Genomic DNA, 13,746 nt, shown 5'->3' on the forward strand with positions numbered 1-13,746 from the left:
CTAGCATCATGGGGTCCTGATTCTGGAGTAGGGTTGCTAGTGATACAAATAGTAAATACTCACAATAATATGAACGTGACTAGGCCCTCCAACATGAAACTGGCCCATTTATTTTCATTGTCCAAGGGCAGAGACGAGGGTAAAACAGCAACAAGCAAATGGAAATGTTGAAAACTCTGTGCAGTTCTAATACGCTGGAGCGTTGCAAACAGCCTTGGTCAGGAACCTTTGTCTTTAAAAAAAATGGGGCTGGATTTTCTGGTCACCCACCCTGTGGTAAATCAAGAGCCAGACCCGTGACTTTTAACCCTTTCAATCAAGTTGATCAGAGGGCAGCGTGTCCCATGAAAATACCTTGACATTGAATGAGACCCGTGTGTTTGTGTGAGTGACTGCACCTGTGTGCGTGCAGCTGTACGTCTGTCTCCGCGTGCTGCCTTGTACGGCAGGAGTGTGGATCTTTCTGTCTGCACGTCTCTCTCACTCGCTCTCTGGAAACGTGGCTCGGCCAGCATCCGCGGAGTCACTGGGCGACGCATGTTGCCGGGCATGCACGAGCCCATGTGTGGTCACGTCTATTATTTAGGGGTGTGCGCATGTGTCTCCCAATGCGCTCTTGTGTAAGTGTGTGCCGGCACGTGTGGGCCCTCCCCTCACGTGTCCCAGTGCATGCGCATGTGTGTGTGTGGGGAGGAGGGGACGGAGCACTGGGTTACCTAGGTGGGGAGCCACTTTCTAAGCCGGTGGGTGCTGCCCGCAGCACGAAAGCCCCCCCCACACACACTTCCCCTGTGCTGTTGTAGCTTGCAGACCTGTTGTTTTTCAGGTCACTGCACTCTCAAGCAGATAGCAGCCTCGTCTCTATTTTCCCTGACACACGTCACATTCAATTGGTTTTGTTTGAAGCCGGCCCCTCTGATCCTGTCACTAACAATAAGGAATCCTCCCTCGCTGCTCCTCCTAAACCTCATCCTGACACAGCCATTCCCTGCGGGGCGTTTCTCCTATGCACGTTCCAGGGGGCGTATTTAACCGTTTCGGTGACACGACCCCTCTGCGGGACGGGGGGGGCAGGATTGTCCCTGGGGTCAGGCACTATGAGTAACCGGCTGGTGGGATCCAGAGACCAGAGCTCCATGCTTCCAACGCAAGCAGACGCCATGTTTCTCTCCGGCCTAATGACACCCGGCTGTAAAATGTTAGCATCGGCGCCTGGGCTTCGGGCCAGCTGGGGGGCCGCTTTGTGTGGGGTGATGGAGAAGGGAGTAGGGGAGGGTGGGAACAGGAAGAAGGCACCCCGTTGTTGTCATCACTTCCGCTCCCCCCCTCCCCGTCCCCATAAACTCTCCCAGGTTAACCTTGAATTGAGTTTCTCCATTACAGTTAAAACTAATCCGAAGCGACTCGCTGCCTAACGTGAATGTAGCCATGTGCCTTTCGTCCCCTCTCCCCCCAGGGCCAGAGTGTGCTGAGCCCTCAAGACGTGTCCTGTGGACAGTGGGAGGGAGGGGAGGGGATCTTTGTCCTCCCTTTGGCCCCGCAGCCACCCATCTCCCTGGCATTAGTGCCAACCCTTTGGCAACATTTCTAGTGTGGGAGACTGGGAGCCAGGACACCAGGGTTCTTTTTCTGTCTCAAGACGCAGGAGAGGGGGGTCTAGTGATTAAAGCCTGCGGAGGCTGGGAGCTATAGCCCTGGGTTCTAGTCCCTCTCCAGTCGTGAGCACCAGGAAACTCGAACTCAGGGCTCCTGGGTTCCATTCCCTACCTCTGCTGTGCAACGCTGGGCAAATCACGTTTCCTCACCTGCCATGTGGGGAGGCTAATGCCAGCCTTGCAGGGGATGGGCCTGGGAGGCTTCACTCTTTAACGTCTGCAGTGTGCTTTGAGATCCTCCGATGGAAGGAGCTATTATTAACCCTTAGGGGGCTGGATCCCTGCTTGGTGTCCCAGGAACCTCGTTGGATTGCTGTCCGGGATGAATTGTGGCCCAAGGAAAGTAACTCACCTGCCCTGTGTGTTACATACCCAAGGCCGGATGCCCCGTGTCCTTGTCCTCTGAGCCGCGAGACTCACAGAAGGTTGATGTTTCTGTGTTTGCCCCTAGGGGACAGGAAGCTGTTTGTGGGGATGCTAAATAAGCAGCAGTCTGAGGATGACGTGCTCCGGCTCTTTGAACCCTTTGGGGTCATTGACGAATGTACCGTGCTCCGGGGACCTGATGGCAACAGTAAAGGTGCGAGCCTCCTCTGTCTGTCATGCCTGCTCCACAGGTAGGCCTCTGCCTTGCTGTCTCTGCGCCCTGGGGCGCACCCAACTCCACCCCGGCGCTGGGCGGGTCTGAGGCAGGGCCGTTTCCCAGCCAAAGATGGAGGGTGGCAGGCAGCCTGCTTCGGAGAGGGGGAACATGGCTTGGGGCGAGTCCCTGGGTCCGCACGCGCTGATGTGCCCAGCTGTCTGCCTGAATCAGCTGGAGCACCTGCCAAGCCAGCCTCCTGCCTCCCTCTGTCCTCCTGGCCCCGGCCCTGCAATGCTTTGTAGGGATCGGCCTGAGCAGCAGGATCTGGAGCTCAGACTCTGGGCCGGTTCGGATCCGGCCTCGGGCCCGCTCCCCGGTGGCGCCTGGCTCCCGGCGTCCCTCTCGGGTTTGCTCTCACCTGCAGTCTCCCTTGCTCTCTGTCCCTCTCCAGGCTGCGCCTTTGTCAAGTTCTCGTCTCACACAGAGGCTCAAGCAGCAATCCACGCACTGCACGGCAGCCAGACGATGCCTGTGAGTATGAGTCCGAGGTACCCGTCACGCCCCCCGCTCCCCATCTCTGTTCACGTGACCGCTCCCCATCCAGCGGTGGCTGGGAACCCCCATCACCGCTCAGCAGAGCAACAGGCACATGCATGCCTTGTGACCTGTGTGGGGGTACAATATGTGTTACTGCTCTGCCTGCGCGCTCGGTTGTGTGTGCCCAGTGTATCCCATCAGCCTGACTATCTTAGGCAGGGGTGGCGGTCGTGGTGTCGTGTTTGCCGCGGTAGGTCTGACTGTGCGCGGACAGGGCAGGGCGTGTATGTATATTTGGGCTCCTATAGGCATGTGGCTGTGTGTGACCTGATGTGCCGCCTTCTTACCTGGATGTTAGATTGTGTATCTGTGATTGATTTGGGGTCGGTGTGATTAGGGGTGCCCTGGGACAGAGTACATCTGTATCTACTCTGCCTGGACATACGGCGGTGTGCGTGCCCTGTTGTCTGCCTTTCCGTCACCCGGGGCTGGGGTGTGTGTAGAAAGGAGCATGCGTTTGTGTCCAGAGGGGGTGTGACTGTGAGTATTCTGGGGTGCGGTGTGCATGGGTGTACATGCTCCGTACATGTTTGGGGGCGGGAAACAACGTCTATCCTGTGTGCCGGAGCGATGGCTGCCACGTCGTTGTGTGTTCTCTCTCCGTGTCACCCGGGGCGCGGTGGGACTTTGCATTGCTCAGGCGGTTGTTATCCTAGGATGCATGTGTCGCTTGTTTGCCTGCATACACCGCTGTGTGTATGTGCCCTGTACGCCAGTGCTGTACCGGTGCCTCCCTGTCACCTCACTGCCGGTATCTGCGGCTGTGTGTCGTGTGGGTGTGAGGACAGCCGGATGCTCGGCGCTGCACCTGCGGCTGGGCATCCCTGCGGCAGCAACCGCGTTTTCTTGTGTGCGTGTCTGTATCTGTGTCCACCGGCTTGTGTGTCTGGGCAGGGCTCCCCCTAGCTCTCGGGTTCGGATCTCAGCCGGAGCCTTTCACTCTGACATTTGCTGCTCTGCTGACCCTCCTCCTCTCTTCCTCTCTGTGCTGCCGCTCCCGCCAACGCCGCCCGATGCCCTCACTGCTGTGCTCTTCTCTCTCTCTGTCTCTGTCTCTGTCTCTCTGTCTCCTCTCTCTGTGCATAGGGTGCCTCCTCCAGTCTAGTCGTGAAGTTTGCTGACACCGATAAGGAGAGGACCCTACGTCGGATGCAGCAAATGGTGGGGCAGCTGGGGATTTTCACTCCGTCTCTCACCTTGCCGTTCAGCCCGTACAGCGCGTACGCGCAGGCTGTGAGTATCGCGGGGCCCTATCGCCGTGGCGTGACACCACGGAGGCCAGGGCTGGCGGAGACCAACCGGCTCCCGGAGCGGTCTGCTGTGGTCTCCTGGGTTCCCTTCTCAGCCTGTCGTGCTGGCTGTGCTGCAGGACACACGATCCGGCCCCGGTGCGTTTCTCCTAGTGGGTGTGACTGGTTGGCCGACGGTCCCCCAGGAGAGATCTGGTCCCATTTCTGAGTTGTGATGTATTGCTTCAGGACAGTGCCTGCTGTAGCTAGTGGACCGGTTGAAGTGTCTGGGAGTCCTAGGAGACAGCTCAAGTGTGCCCTGGTGTATTTCTCTGGTAGGGCCTGTCTACGCTGCAGTCCCAGGCTACCCTGTGCTAACGGGTGTGCTGCTCTTCCCTGCTCCGGGACCCAGCCTAGCTAGATTAAAGCTTATCCTGGAAACGTCAGCGCAAGCCGCAGTCACACCCCGCGATTGCCGTGTAGACCTTCCCGAGGTTTATGAGCAGTTTGGAGCCATGATGCCTGGGACTTGTCCCCTGGATATGCAGAGTCTTCGCGTTGTGGTGTATTCCTCTAGCATCCGGTGCAGTGTCCCTGGGTTGGGCGTATTGCTCTCTTAGCCCTTGGGAATGATTGTGCCATGGTGGGTCGTGAGTCCTAGCAAGCCGGGTCCTCGCGGGTTTCTCTCTCTTAGCTTTTGCTGCAGTGCTCAGGAAAATCCCAGCATCTAGTCCAACACAGTTGGTTCTGGAGTGTTTCTCTCTTTGCTGGTGCGATCACGTGTCCTGCAGTGGCTAGGAGAGTCTTTGAATCAAGGAGAACGTACCTGGCTCTGCTATATTTCTCTCCTGGCTGGTTGAGCCTTGGATAGATTCATAAGAACATAAGAATGGCCCTACTGGGTCAGACCAAGGGTCCATCTAGCCCAGTGTCCTGTCTACCGACAGTGGCCAGTGCCAGGTGCCCCAGAGGGAATGAACAGAACAGGGAATCACCAAGTGATCCATCCCCTGTCGCCCATTCCCAGCTTCTGGCAAACAGAGGCTACGGACACCATCCCTGTCCATCCTGGCTAATAGCCATTGATGGACCCGTCCTCCATGAATGTATCTAGTTCTTTTTTGAACCCTGTTATAGTCTTGGCCTTCACAACATCCTCTGGCAAGGAGTTCCACAGGTTGACTGTGCATTGTATGAAGAAATACTTCCTTTTATTTGTTTTGAACCTGCTTCCTATTAATTTCATTTGGTGACCCCTAGTTCTTGTGTTATGAGAAGTAGTAAACAACACTTCCTTATCTACTTTCGCTACATCAGTCATGATTGTACAGACCTCAATCATATCTCCCCTTAGCCGTCTCTTTTCCAAGCTGAAAATCCCAGTCTTATTAATCTCTCCTCAGACTGAAGCCGTTCCATACCCCTAATCATTTTTGTTGCCCTTTTCTGAACCTTTTCCAATTCCAATATATCTTTTTTGAGCTGGGGCGACCATATCTGCACACAGTATTCAAGATGTGGGCATACCAGGGACTTATATAGAGGTAACATGATATTTTCGATCCTATTATCTATCCCTTTCTGAATTTTTCCCAGCATTCTCTTTGCTTTTTTGACTGCCGCTGCACATTGAGTGGATGTTTTCAGACTCAAGACCTACTGCAGGGGTCTCAGGTCCTTTGGCTGCAGACCAGGGCTACCTGAGTGGAACGCTGTTGTTAAAGAGCTGTATGATGGCATTAGTGTTATTTTCAATGGGATCTGGACTATTGTCAGAGGCAGGATTCCAAGCCTGATGGACCAATGGTCCCATCTGGCAGTGCAAATCCTACCTTCCTGTGGCGCATCCAATTCTGGTTGGTTATTTTCATCTTCAAGTCAGCTGACTACCTCATATAAGGTAGAAAAGCCCAGAGAGACTCTACATGGGTCTCCACTGTCATAAAAAACCCACAGAACCAAGTCTCAGAGCCTGGCACAATTGACTGGGGCTTGCGGAGCTCGGGCTGTGGGACTACAAATTGCAGTGCAGATGTTTGGTCTTAGGTTGGAGCCTGGGCTCTGGGACCCAGCCCCCCCGTGGGGTTTCAGAGCCCAAGCCCGAATGTCCACACTGCCCTGCAGCCCAAGTCCCGTAAGCCTGAGTCAGCTGACCCAGGTCAGCTGGGGCCGTGCCACGGGTCTTCTACTGCAGTGTAGACGTACCCTCAGTGACCTGCTCAAGGCTACACTGGAGCAAAAAATTTGGAGTGAGGTGCAACCTTCATTCAGTCCCCTTTGTCCCATGGACCCCTCCCTGCCACACACACACACACACACACACGAGGGAAGAACCCTGTCTGAGTTTGGAGGGAGGAAAAGCTGCCTGGTCCTAACCCCAAGTGATGTCAGTAGTCTACATGGCTCTCCGTTCAAATTGTACCCGCCGGGGACTCGCTCTGCACCCTCCCCCCAACGCAGCCACCTCTGCTCATTCAACGGGGCACCCAAGGAGGCAGGACAGGACGCCAGGAAGGACACCGTCTATGTCAAACTGGAACTGCAGTGGGGAGTTCAGGGAGCTGGGCATTGGCCAGGATTGGCTAGTGGACTGTTCTCAGGGGAAATGATTGCAGGATCTGTAACGACCAGCACCGGTCGGGACCTTGGTGTTACGTGTCATTCAAATGACGACGCCTCCTCCTCTCACCAGCACCCTGCACCTGGGACACTGGTTCAGTAAGGACCTGGACGGGACAGTGCTTTGTCCTGAGCTACCAGCATCGCCTTCTCCAGCACCCCAGGGTTTGCTTCCACCTCCCCTGGCCAACTACTGGCCACCCTTCACCTAGTTTAGCTGTAACGAGATCCTAGCCAAGGGGGCCGGCATTGGCGCAGTGGGGGCTTTTGTCCACGCTCGTTTCTGGTGTGTGTGTTAGGTTGTGGGGTAGGCAGGGGCAGGACTTCAGGGAGGTCATGGCGTGAGAGGTCTTTGACTTTAGGCTTGGCCTTCGTCTTCTCTTTCACTCTTGACTGGCCCTGCCTCCCACTCCTTCTCCTTGACTTCATTCCTGGCCTTTTCCTCCTTGACTCTTGGCTTGTTCTGCTTTCCTTCCCTTTGGCCTTCCCCCTTCTCATTGACTGTGGCCCAGCCCTGGGCCTTTAATCTTGGACTGTTGCTTCCCTTGGACCTTAGGCTTGGCCTGATCTTCGGCTTCTCCTCTCTCTGGAGGTGGGATCCTGGCCTGTTCTCGCGCTGGCTACATCAGGGTGTCGTGAGCCTCTGCAGTCTTCACCCTCCGAAGTGCCCCCGCCATCGTCTGCAGAAGGGGCCGTACCGGGGAGGGATCTGCTAGCAGAGCCCTTGTAGACGTATTCTGAATGTCAATCCCGTGAGCAGCCTCGAGTGACGGGGCTTGTGCTGAGTTAGAGCTCAGCACATCTCTGGAACGGCGACAAGTTTTTCCAGGGCAGCACCGACGCGGAAGATGTGACACTTGTGGCTTCTCCCTGGCCAAGCGGACGCCGTTATTAGAATGTCTCGGTGCCGCAAGGGATGGTGGCGCTGCATGATCCCAAGGGAACCTCTTCTGATCTGGCTGCTCCGTAATACGCCGGCAGTTTTTCGCCAGCGTGTGACTCGCTGGGTCTCTGGGCCGAAGCGATCAGACGGGTTAGAACGATGGGGATGGTAATCCCCTACACAGGGCAGAGAAGGAAAACAGTTGTGACCCTGAGTAAGGGCCATGAGTGGTTAAAACTTGGCTTAACATCACCTCCCAAAGGCAGCACCTCCAGGAGCACAGCGCCACGTAGCACCAACCTGGGGTATTGGTTTGATACCATCTCTTGTTCTACCTCCTGAGATACCCACGACACTCCCAATCCCAACTTCTCCCCGCTTGGCTTAGACGTGGGGGCCACTGGAAAAGCCGCACGGGCGGGAATAGTGACAACCCAGGTTCATAGGCAGACAAGCAGCTTCTTCCGGGGAGCATCCATGTGATGTCCTAGATGGCGGCTCTGTGGCCTTCCCATTAGCATGTAGGGGGCTCTGCGCAGAGGCCCTGGGGTGGTGGCCATTGTGCGGGGTTCCCTCTCCTCACCTGGGGCATTTCCTTTGGGGTGGGAGGAGGTGGCAGTCAGACTGCACCCTCTTTCCCACCAATATTGCGCCCTGCATGGATAAGCGACACGGGTGGTGTGTGCGATGTGCAGGCGCCTGCAGGGAAGGGAATTTTCTACCCAGAAGCCAAAACACTTTATTAAGTCCCTGTCCACCCCCATAGATCTCCTGGGAGCTCCAAAGCTAGGTTTACTTGGTCCTGCCTGAGCACAGGGGGCTGGGTGAGATGACCTCTTGAGGTCCCTTCCAGCCTGACGTGTCTGTGATTCTATGATTCTCCCACCCATCCCACTGCTACCCTGCTGAGCTGAATACTGCTCCAGCAGGCCTTGCTCGTGCCACTATAAAGAGACATTAACGCCACAGCTTAGCCAACTCCTATTTTGACTCAACAGCAGTGATCGGATGAGGTGCTCAAGCTAGATTTATACGTCTAGGAGCTACCAGCTCCTTGACTCTAGAACTCACTGCTTCGGTCCCCTGTGTGTGCTGATCTCTGGGCCACATTGGTTGCAAAGGCTCTGAATATGCTCAGTCTTCTTAAGGGGGTGAGTTAAGTTGATGCAGTATCCATTAGACTTGAGAAGAGACAGGAGGGGAGTGAATATAAGGGGATTCTGTACTGAGGCTTCTGGACATAGACAGATCTTGGGGTTCTCTCCGGCTCATTAGCTCCCAGCCTGGGCAACGTGGATCGTCTTCCTCCCTGCAAATGTCGCACCATTTATTCACTGTCATTCTTGCCTGTGAGAAACGATGGCGTCCGATGCTATCACAGGGGCTGGATAATTTGGTGGCCATTCATGACTTTTGCAGCTATTTGTGCTAAGATCTACGTAATCAAATCTCATGCTTCAGAGCATCAATGGATGGCCGCAGGGGTCAGGAAGAATTTCCCCTTCCTCCCCCTCTCCTACCCCAATGTGCATCACTGCCTAGTTAGCCAGGTGCATTATGGGGGCAAGGGAGTTTGCCTTCCCCTGAGGCACCAGGCGGAGGCTGCTTCTGGAGGCAAAATTGCTCTGATTTTGTATGGCAAAGTCTGTGATGTGATCTCAGCCCCAGCGAGTGCTGTGTGTTGTTAGTGTGGAGGCTAAAAGGGACTGCATGTGTCTGAGCAAAATACAAATGTATAGCAGCCGGCTCCTGGCAATGGGCAGGGTGTGAGAAGAGCGATCTCACAGAGCTGCCTCGTGGAGTTCCCATCCTTCGGGCTAGTGAAAACCATACCGGACCCCGCGCTAAGGAATGCTGGTCCCACTGGTCCCCTGGTGGGAGAGGAAATGCCTTACTGGTCCTTTCACCTCTCTCACTTGTCTGGTTCATTTATAAGGGCTCCCTTCGTGAGTAGCTGAAGACAAGACTGGGAGGAGGAGCGTGGGGTGGAGGCGGTTCTATCACCACACAACGCATCCAAGTGCCTGTGGGCTTCTCTTGTAATGAGCTGGTGAATATGTATGCGGTACCGCTGCCCTTTGTGGAACAGAAATCAGAGCTTTTCAACTGGGTGTCATTGACCCCATACTGCTAACAGTGATTCTCCTTTAGCTCAAACTCTGTTTTCAGAGCAGGAAGATCCTCAAGTGCTAGCCTGGCTGCTGCCATGAGGGGTCATGGTGTGCAGCACAGAAACGGCCCAGGAGGCAGTGGATTTGTTACAGTACTACAGAGCGGGGCCAGAGAGGAGGGGTGGTGTTAAGAGCTGGATCTGGCTTAGCCTGGCGTTTGGGAGCTCAGTCGAGGCCAAGGTTTGGGTCAGACATTGGCATAAACCTCTTGGGAGCGGCTCTTCCCGGGAGCTTGTCCGGCCGCATCCCAACCCAGCTGCAGGGAATCGGCTCCTTCCTCTGCTGAATCAGACCCAGGATCACGTCCCCGGGAGCCAGTTGGGGGTTGAAGCTCGGAGGGGTTTGTCTGCGAGGTTGTGTTTGCGGTGCCTTGCTGGCCTGGAGCTGGCCCTGCAGGAGCCGTCGCTCAGGTGAGTATCCAGGGAGCAAGGATGCTCCGGCCTAGCCCCATCACCAGGGAGGGCCTGGCCAGCCAGGCTGCGCCCTCCCTTAGCAGCTGTCTGAGCGCTAGAATTTGGGGTGGATTCCTGGAATCTGGTGCCCCCTAGTGGCTTGTCAGAGATGAAACCTGCCTCTCAGATCCTGTGGCTGAGTTAGTCGCTGGGGTGTGGTTAGCATGTGGGCGCTGTGTGAATGGGGGCTGGGAAGGGGGGTGTCTGGCCCTGGAGCCCGGGGCTGAGTAACTTCTTAGACGTACCCTGGCACCAGGGCTGAAGGGACGTCTCTTCGCTTCATTTCACAGCTGATGCAGCAGCAGACGACGGTTCTCTCCACCTCTCACGGCAGCTACCTGAGCCCAGGCGTCACCTTCTCCCCATGCCACATCCAGCAGATCGGCGCCGTCAGTCTAAACGGGCTACCGGCCACCCCGATTGCGCCGACCTCAGGTAGGGGCCCACCACTCTCAGCTCTGAGTAGAGCAGAGTTACTGTTATTACTGTGATTTACCCATGCAGGGTTTAGGTAACAACCAAGAACGAGGCCCCATTGTGCTAGGCAACAGAGTAGCCGCCTATCCCTGGCCTGCAGAGCTCCAGTGCTGCGAGCTCCTTTACAGCAGTGCCCTACTAAAGGCCTGTGGCATTGTGCACTTATCCCCACGGCACTGCCCAGGGGTCTGGACTAGGACACCTCTCAAGGTCCCTCCTGGTCCGGTGGTTCTATGGTTGCGAGCTTCTTTGCAGCAGTGCCAGCCAGATGATAATGAATCGTTGGGCAGAGTCGTCGGTGGGTTGCGGAGGCCAAGCTAACGTGGGATTCGTTTGCCTTTTCCCTCAGGGCTACACTCGCCTCCTCTCCTGGGCACAGCTGCAGTTCCGGGGCTGGTAGCGCCAATCACAAACGGGTTCACCGGGGTGGTGCCTTTCCCGAGCGGCCATCCCACCTTGGAGACGGTTTACGCCAACGGCCTCGTGCCCTACCCAGGTATGGAGGGAGGGGAGGACCCTTGACTGCCATCTTCCCGGCTCGTAGGGCCAGACGAGCCGATCGACTCCGCCATCTCCCCAGTGAAGTGCTGTGTGTTCTCTCTCCTCCCGCTCCCCATCCCTGCTTGGTCTAGGTCTCTCTCTCTCCCCGTCTCTGTGTCTGGGCTTAGCCACGCATCACAAACCAGAGACCTCGGGGAGCCACAACTAGTAACCGTCCCTGGCTTCCCAAACAAGGAGTTTCTCATAGCTCCTGGCAGCCGCTCTGGGTCCCTCGGGCTTGCGGCAGAGTCAGGGAGCGCATGTGTAGCTCTCCCACGATTCCCTTTTCATTCCTTTCTCTTTCTCTCCCTCGCTCCAGCTCAGAGCCCCTCGGTGGCCGAGACCTTGCACCCAGCCTTTACCGGGGTTCAGCAGTATGCAGGTACCTGTCCCCTTTTCCGGCCCTCCCCAGCCTTCCCTTGTGCTCGCGTTCCGTTGGATAACTGGTTTGTTACGTCTCGTTGACCGCAGCCATGTATCCGGCCACGACCATCACCCCGATAGCCCAGACCATCCCCCAGCCGCATCCCATCCTGCAGCAGCAGCAGCGAGAAGGTGAGGACTGGGGACAACGGGAAGCTCCGGTCTGGGGGGCTGACGCTCTGACGCTCGTGGGATTCCCTTGGGGGAGCTGAGCCTTGTGGGCTCTGATCTCCCCCGTGGAGGGTGAGCAGGCTCCACACAGCGCCCTGGAGAAGCCCGACATAGGAGCCATGGCTTGGCTTCAAAGCTGGCAGCGTCGGGGCCAGCAAACCGCGCCAGTTGCACAAGCCCCCTTCAGCCAGTGGAAAGCCTGGATCAGGAGCAGGGAGAGAGAGGGAAGAGATGCACTCCAGTGAAGTCTCTGCACTCCTTGGACAGCCTTGGGATTTGTTTCTCAGCCTGTCACTTTCAATAACGTGACCCGAAAGGGATGAGGAGTTTGGTCTCACCCTGCACTGGCAGCGCAGTTACTGCTCTGCCCTGCCATGCCAAAGGTTTGAATCCGATCCCTGAGACTGGCCCAGCATGGGGAGAGAGCCCCTGGCATCACTCTGCAGCGGCTCCTCCCGGCTCCTCTGGGAGGAGCGTTGGTGGATTCCCCCAGCCAGCCCCGCTCAATGCAGCAGGCTCCATCGAGGGCCTGGGTCACTGCTTTAAGCAGCAGGATTGTAATCTGTAGGCTGCCCGGCTCAGCCCTCCCCCGGGCGTGTCCAGCGCAATCCTTGAGGTTTACCGTGTGGTCGTCTTTCAGCTGGGACTTCAAATCCAAGGGTCAGACCTTGCCAAGGAGTCCTCAGGGCTCTCAACCCAACGGCTTCCACCAGGGCTAAGTTCATGCAAACGGAACAAACCCATCAGTGCCCAGGCTCTGGCACATCACTGAGGGAGGTGTCCGGTGTCACCGTGGGGAACTGGGGGCTGGGATACCCAGAGCTGCTCTGCAGAACCCTGCAGTCATGTGTTGTTGCCAGGGCACTGCTGGGATAAGTAGTTGGCAAACTGTGGCTGGGGGGGCAGCCCTGTGAGCACCCCCCCCCCAAAATCCAGAGCTGGTGAGAGCTGAGCAGTGGGGGGTTGGGAGGCGGAGGTGGCCCATCAGAGGTTCTCTGTTCTCTGAGCTGAGCCCGTTTCTTTCTCTTTTCCCTCGGCGGTTGTGCACACCCGTGTCCTGTCCCCTCCCACCCCTTCCCCGTCCCTGAGTGCAGGTCCCGAAGGCTGCAACCTCTTCATCTACCACCTCCCGCAGGAGTTTGGGGACAACGAGCTGATGCAAATGTTCCTGCCCTTCGGCAACATTATCTCCTCCAAGGTGTTCATGGACCGAGCCACCAACCAGAGCAAGTGCTTTGGTAAGCAAGCCCCTTTCCCGCAGCCACAGGGGGCCCTGAGAGGCAGAGCGGGGGCAAGGCTGGACGAGCCAGCAGCCATCTGGGGCACGAGGTGGAAAGGGGATGAACTCCCCTGAGGCATGGAGCGCTCTGCTCTAGAGGCGTTTGGGGAACCCGAAGGCCTGCACCCGGTTCTGGGTGGAGTGGAGGCTACAGCGGAAGTGTGAGAGAGTAGCTCAGCTGTGTGTGTGTGTGTGTGTGTGTGTGTGTCCACACGATCAGTGTAGGTACATACATGCCTCTTCCCCCCTAGCAATATGTCAGCACACCAGCCTAGAGGACACAGGGTGTGGTTCGTTTATAGGGGCTTGTTTCGGTCGCTATGGTTATTGGTGTGTGTGCTCGGTGTTTGTGCATGAGTGTGAACCGGTGGAGGGGTGTCTGCTGCTGTGCGCGCACAGAATTTATGGTGGAGGGGCTGAGACTTGCACTGACTGTGGCTCGGAGGAGGGCGACATCTGGGGGGCGGGTGTCTCTCCTCTCTGCTGGGAGCAGATGTCACCGGCTAGGCCCAGCTCCTGTGCCCGTTCTGTCTGCTGCCATCACCAGCCTCCTGCTACTGCTCAGCAGCACCCATGGAACTTGGAGATCATGGCTGCCGGGCACGAGATTTCTCTCGGGCAGCAGAGGCTGATCCCATGGAATAGCAGGGCAGAGACCTGGAACTGG

At 56.7% G+C, this 13,746-nt stretch overlaps 1 protein-coding gene across 3 annotated transcripts in view; it reads left to right on the top strand.

The window, feature by feature from the left end:
* Positions 1-13,746, top strand: part of CELF5 (CUGBP Elav-like family member 5) — a 58,260-nt gene that overhangs the window by 40,673 nt on the left and 3,841 nt on the right. For 2 of the 3 annotated variants that reach the window (XM_044998768.1, XM_044998769.1), the window contains exons 4-11: positions 2,107-2,235; positions 2,690-2,769; positions 3,922-4,068; positions 10,480-10,624; positions 11,016-11,162; positions 11,526-11,588; positions 11,678-11,761; positions 12,895-13,038. In XM_044998768.1, the coding sequence (XP_044854703.1) occupies positions 2,107-2,235; positions 2,690-2,769; positions 3,922-4,068; positions 10,480-10,624; positions 11,016-11,162; positions 11,526-11,588; positions 11,678-11,761; positions 12,895-13,038 (939 nt within the window). The remainder of the gene's footprint in view (positions 1-2,106; positions 2,236-2,689; positions 2,770-3,921; positions 4,069-10,479; positions 10,625-11,015; positions 11,163-11,525; positions 11,589-11,677; positions 11,762-12,894; positions 13,039-13,746) is intronic. The other variant, XM_044998770.1, reaches the window with a different exon arrangement.

This window comes from Mauremys mutica, chromosome 24, assembly GCF_020497125.1.
Source record: "Mauremys mutica isolate MM-2020 ecotype Southern chromosome 24, ASM2049712v1, whole genome shotgun sequence".
NCBI lineage: Eukaryota > Metazoa > Chordata > Testudines > Geoemydidae > Mauremys > Mauremys mutica.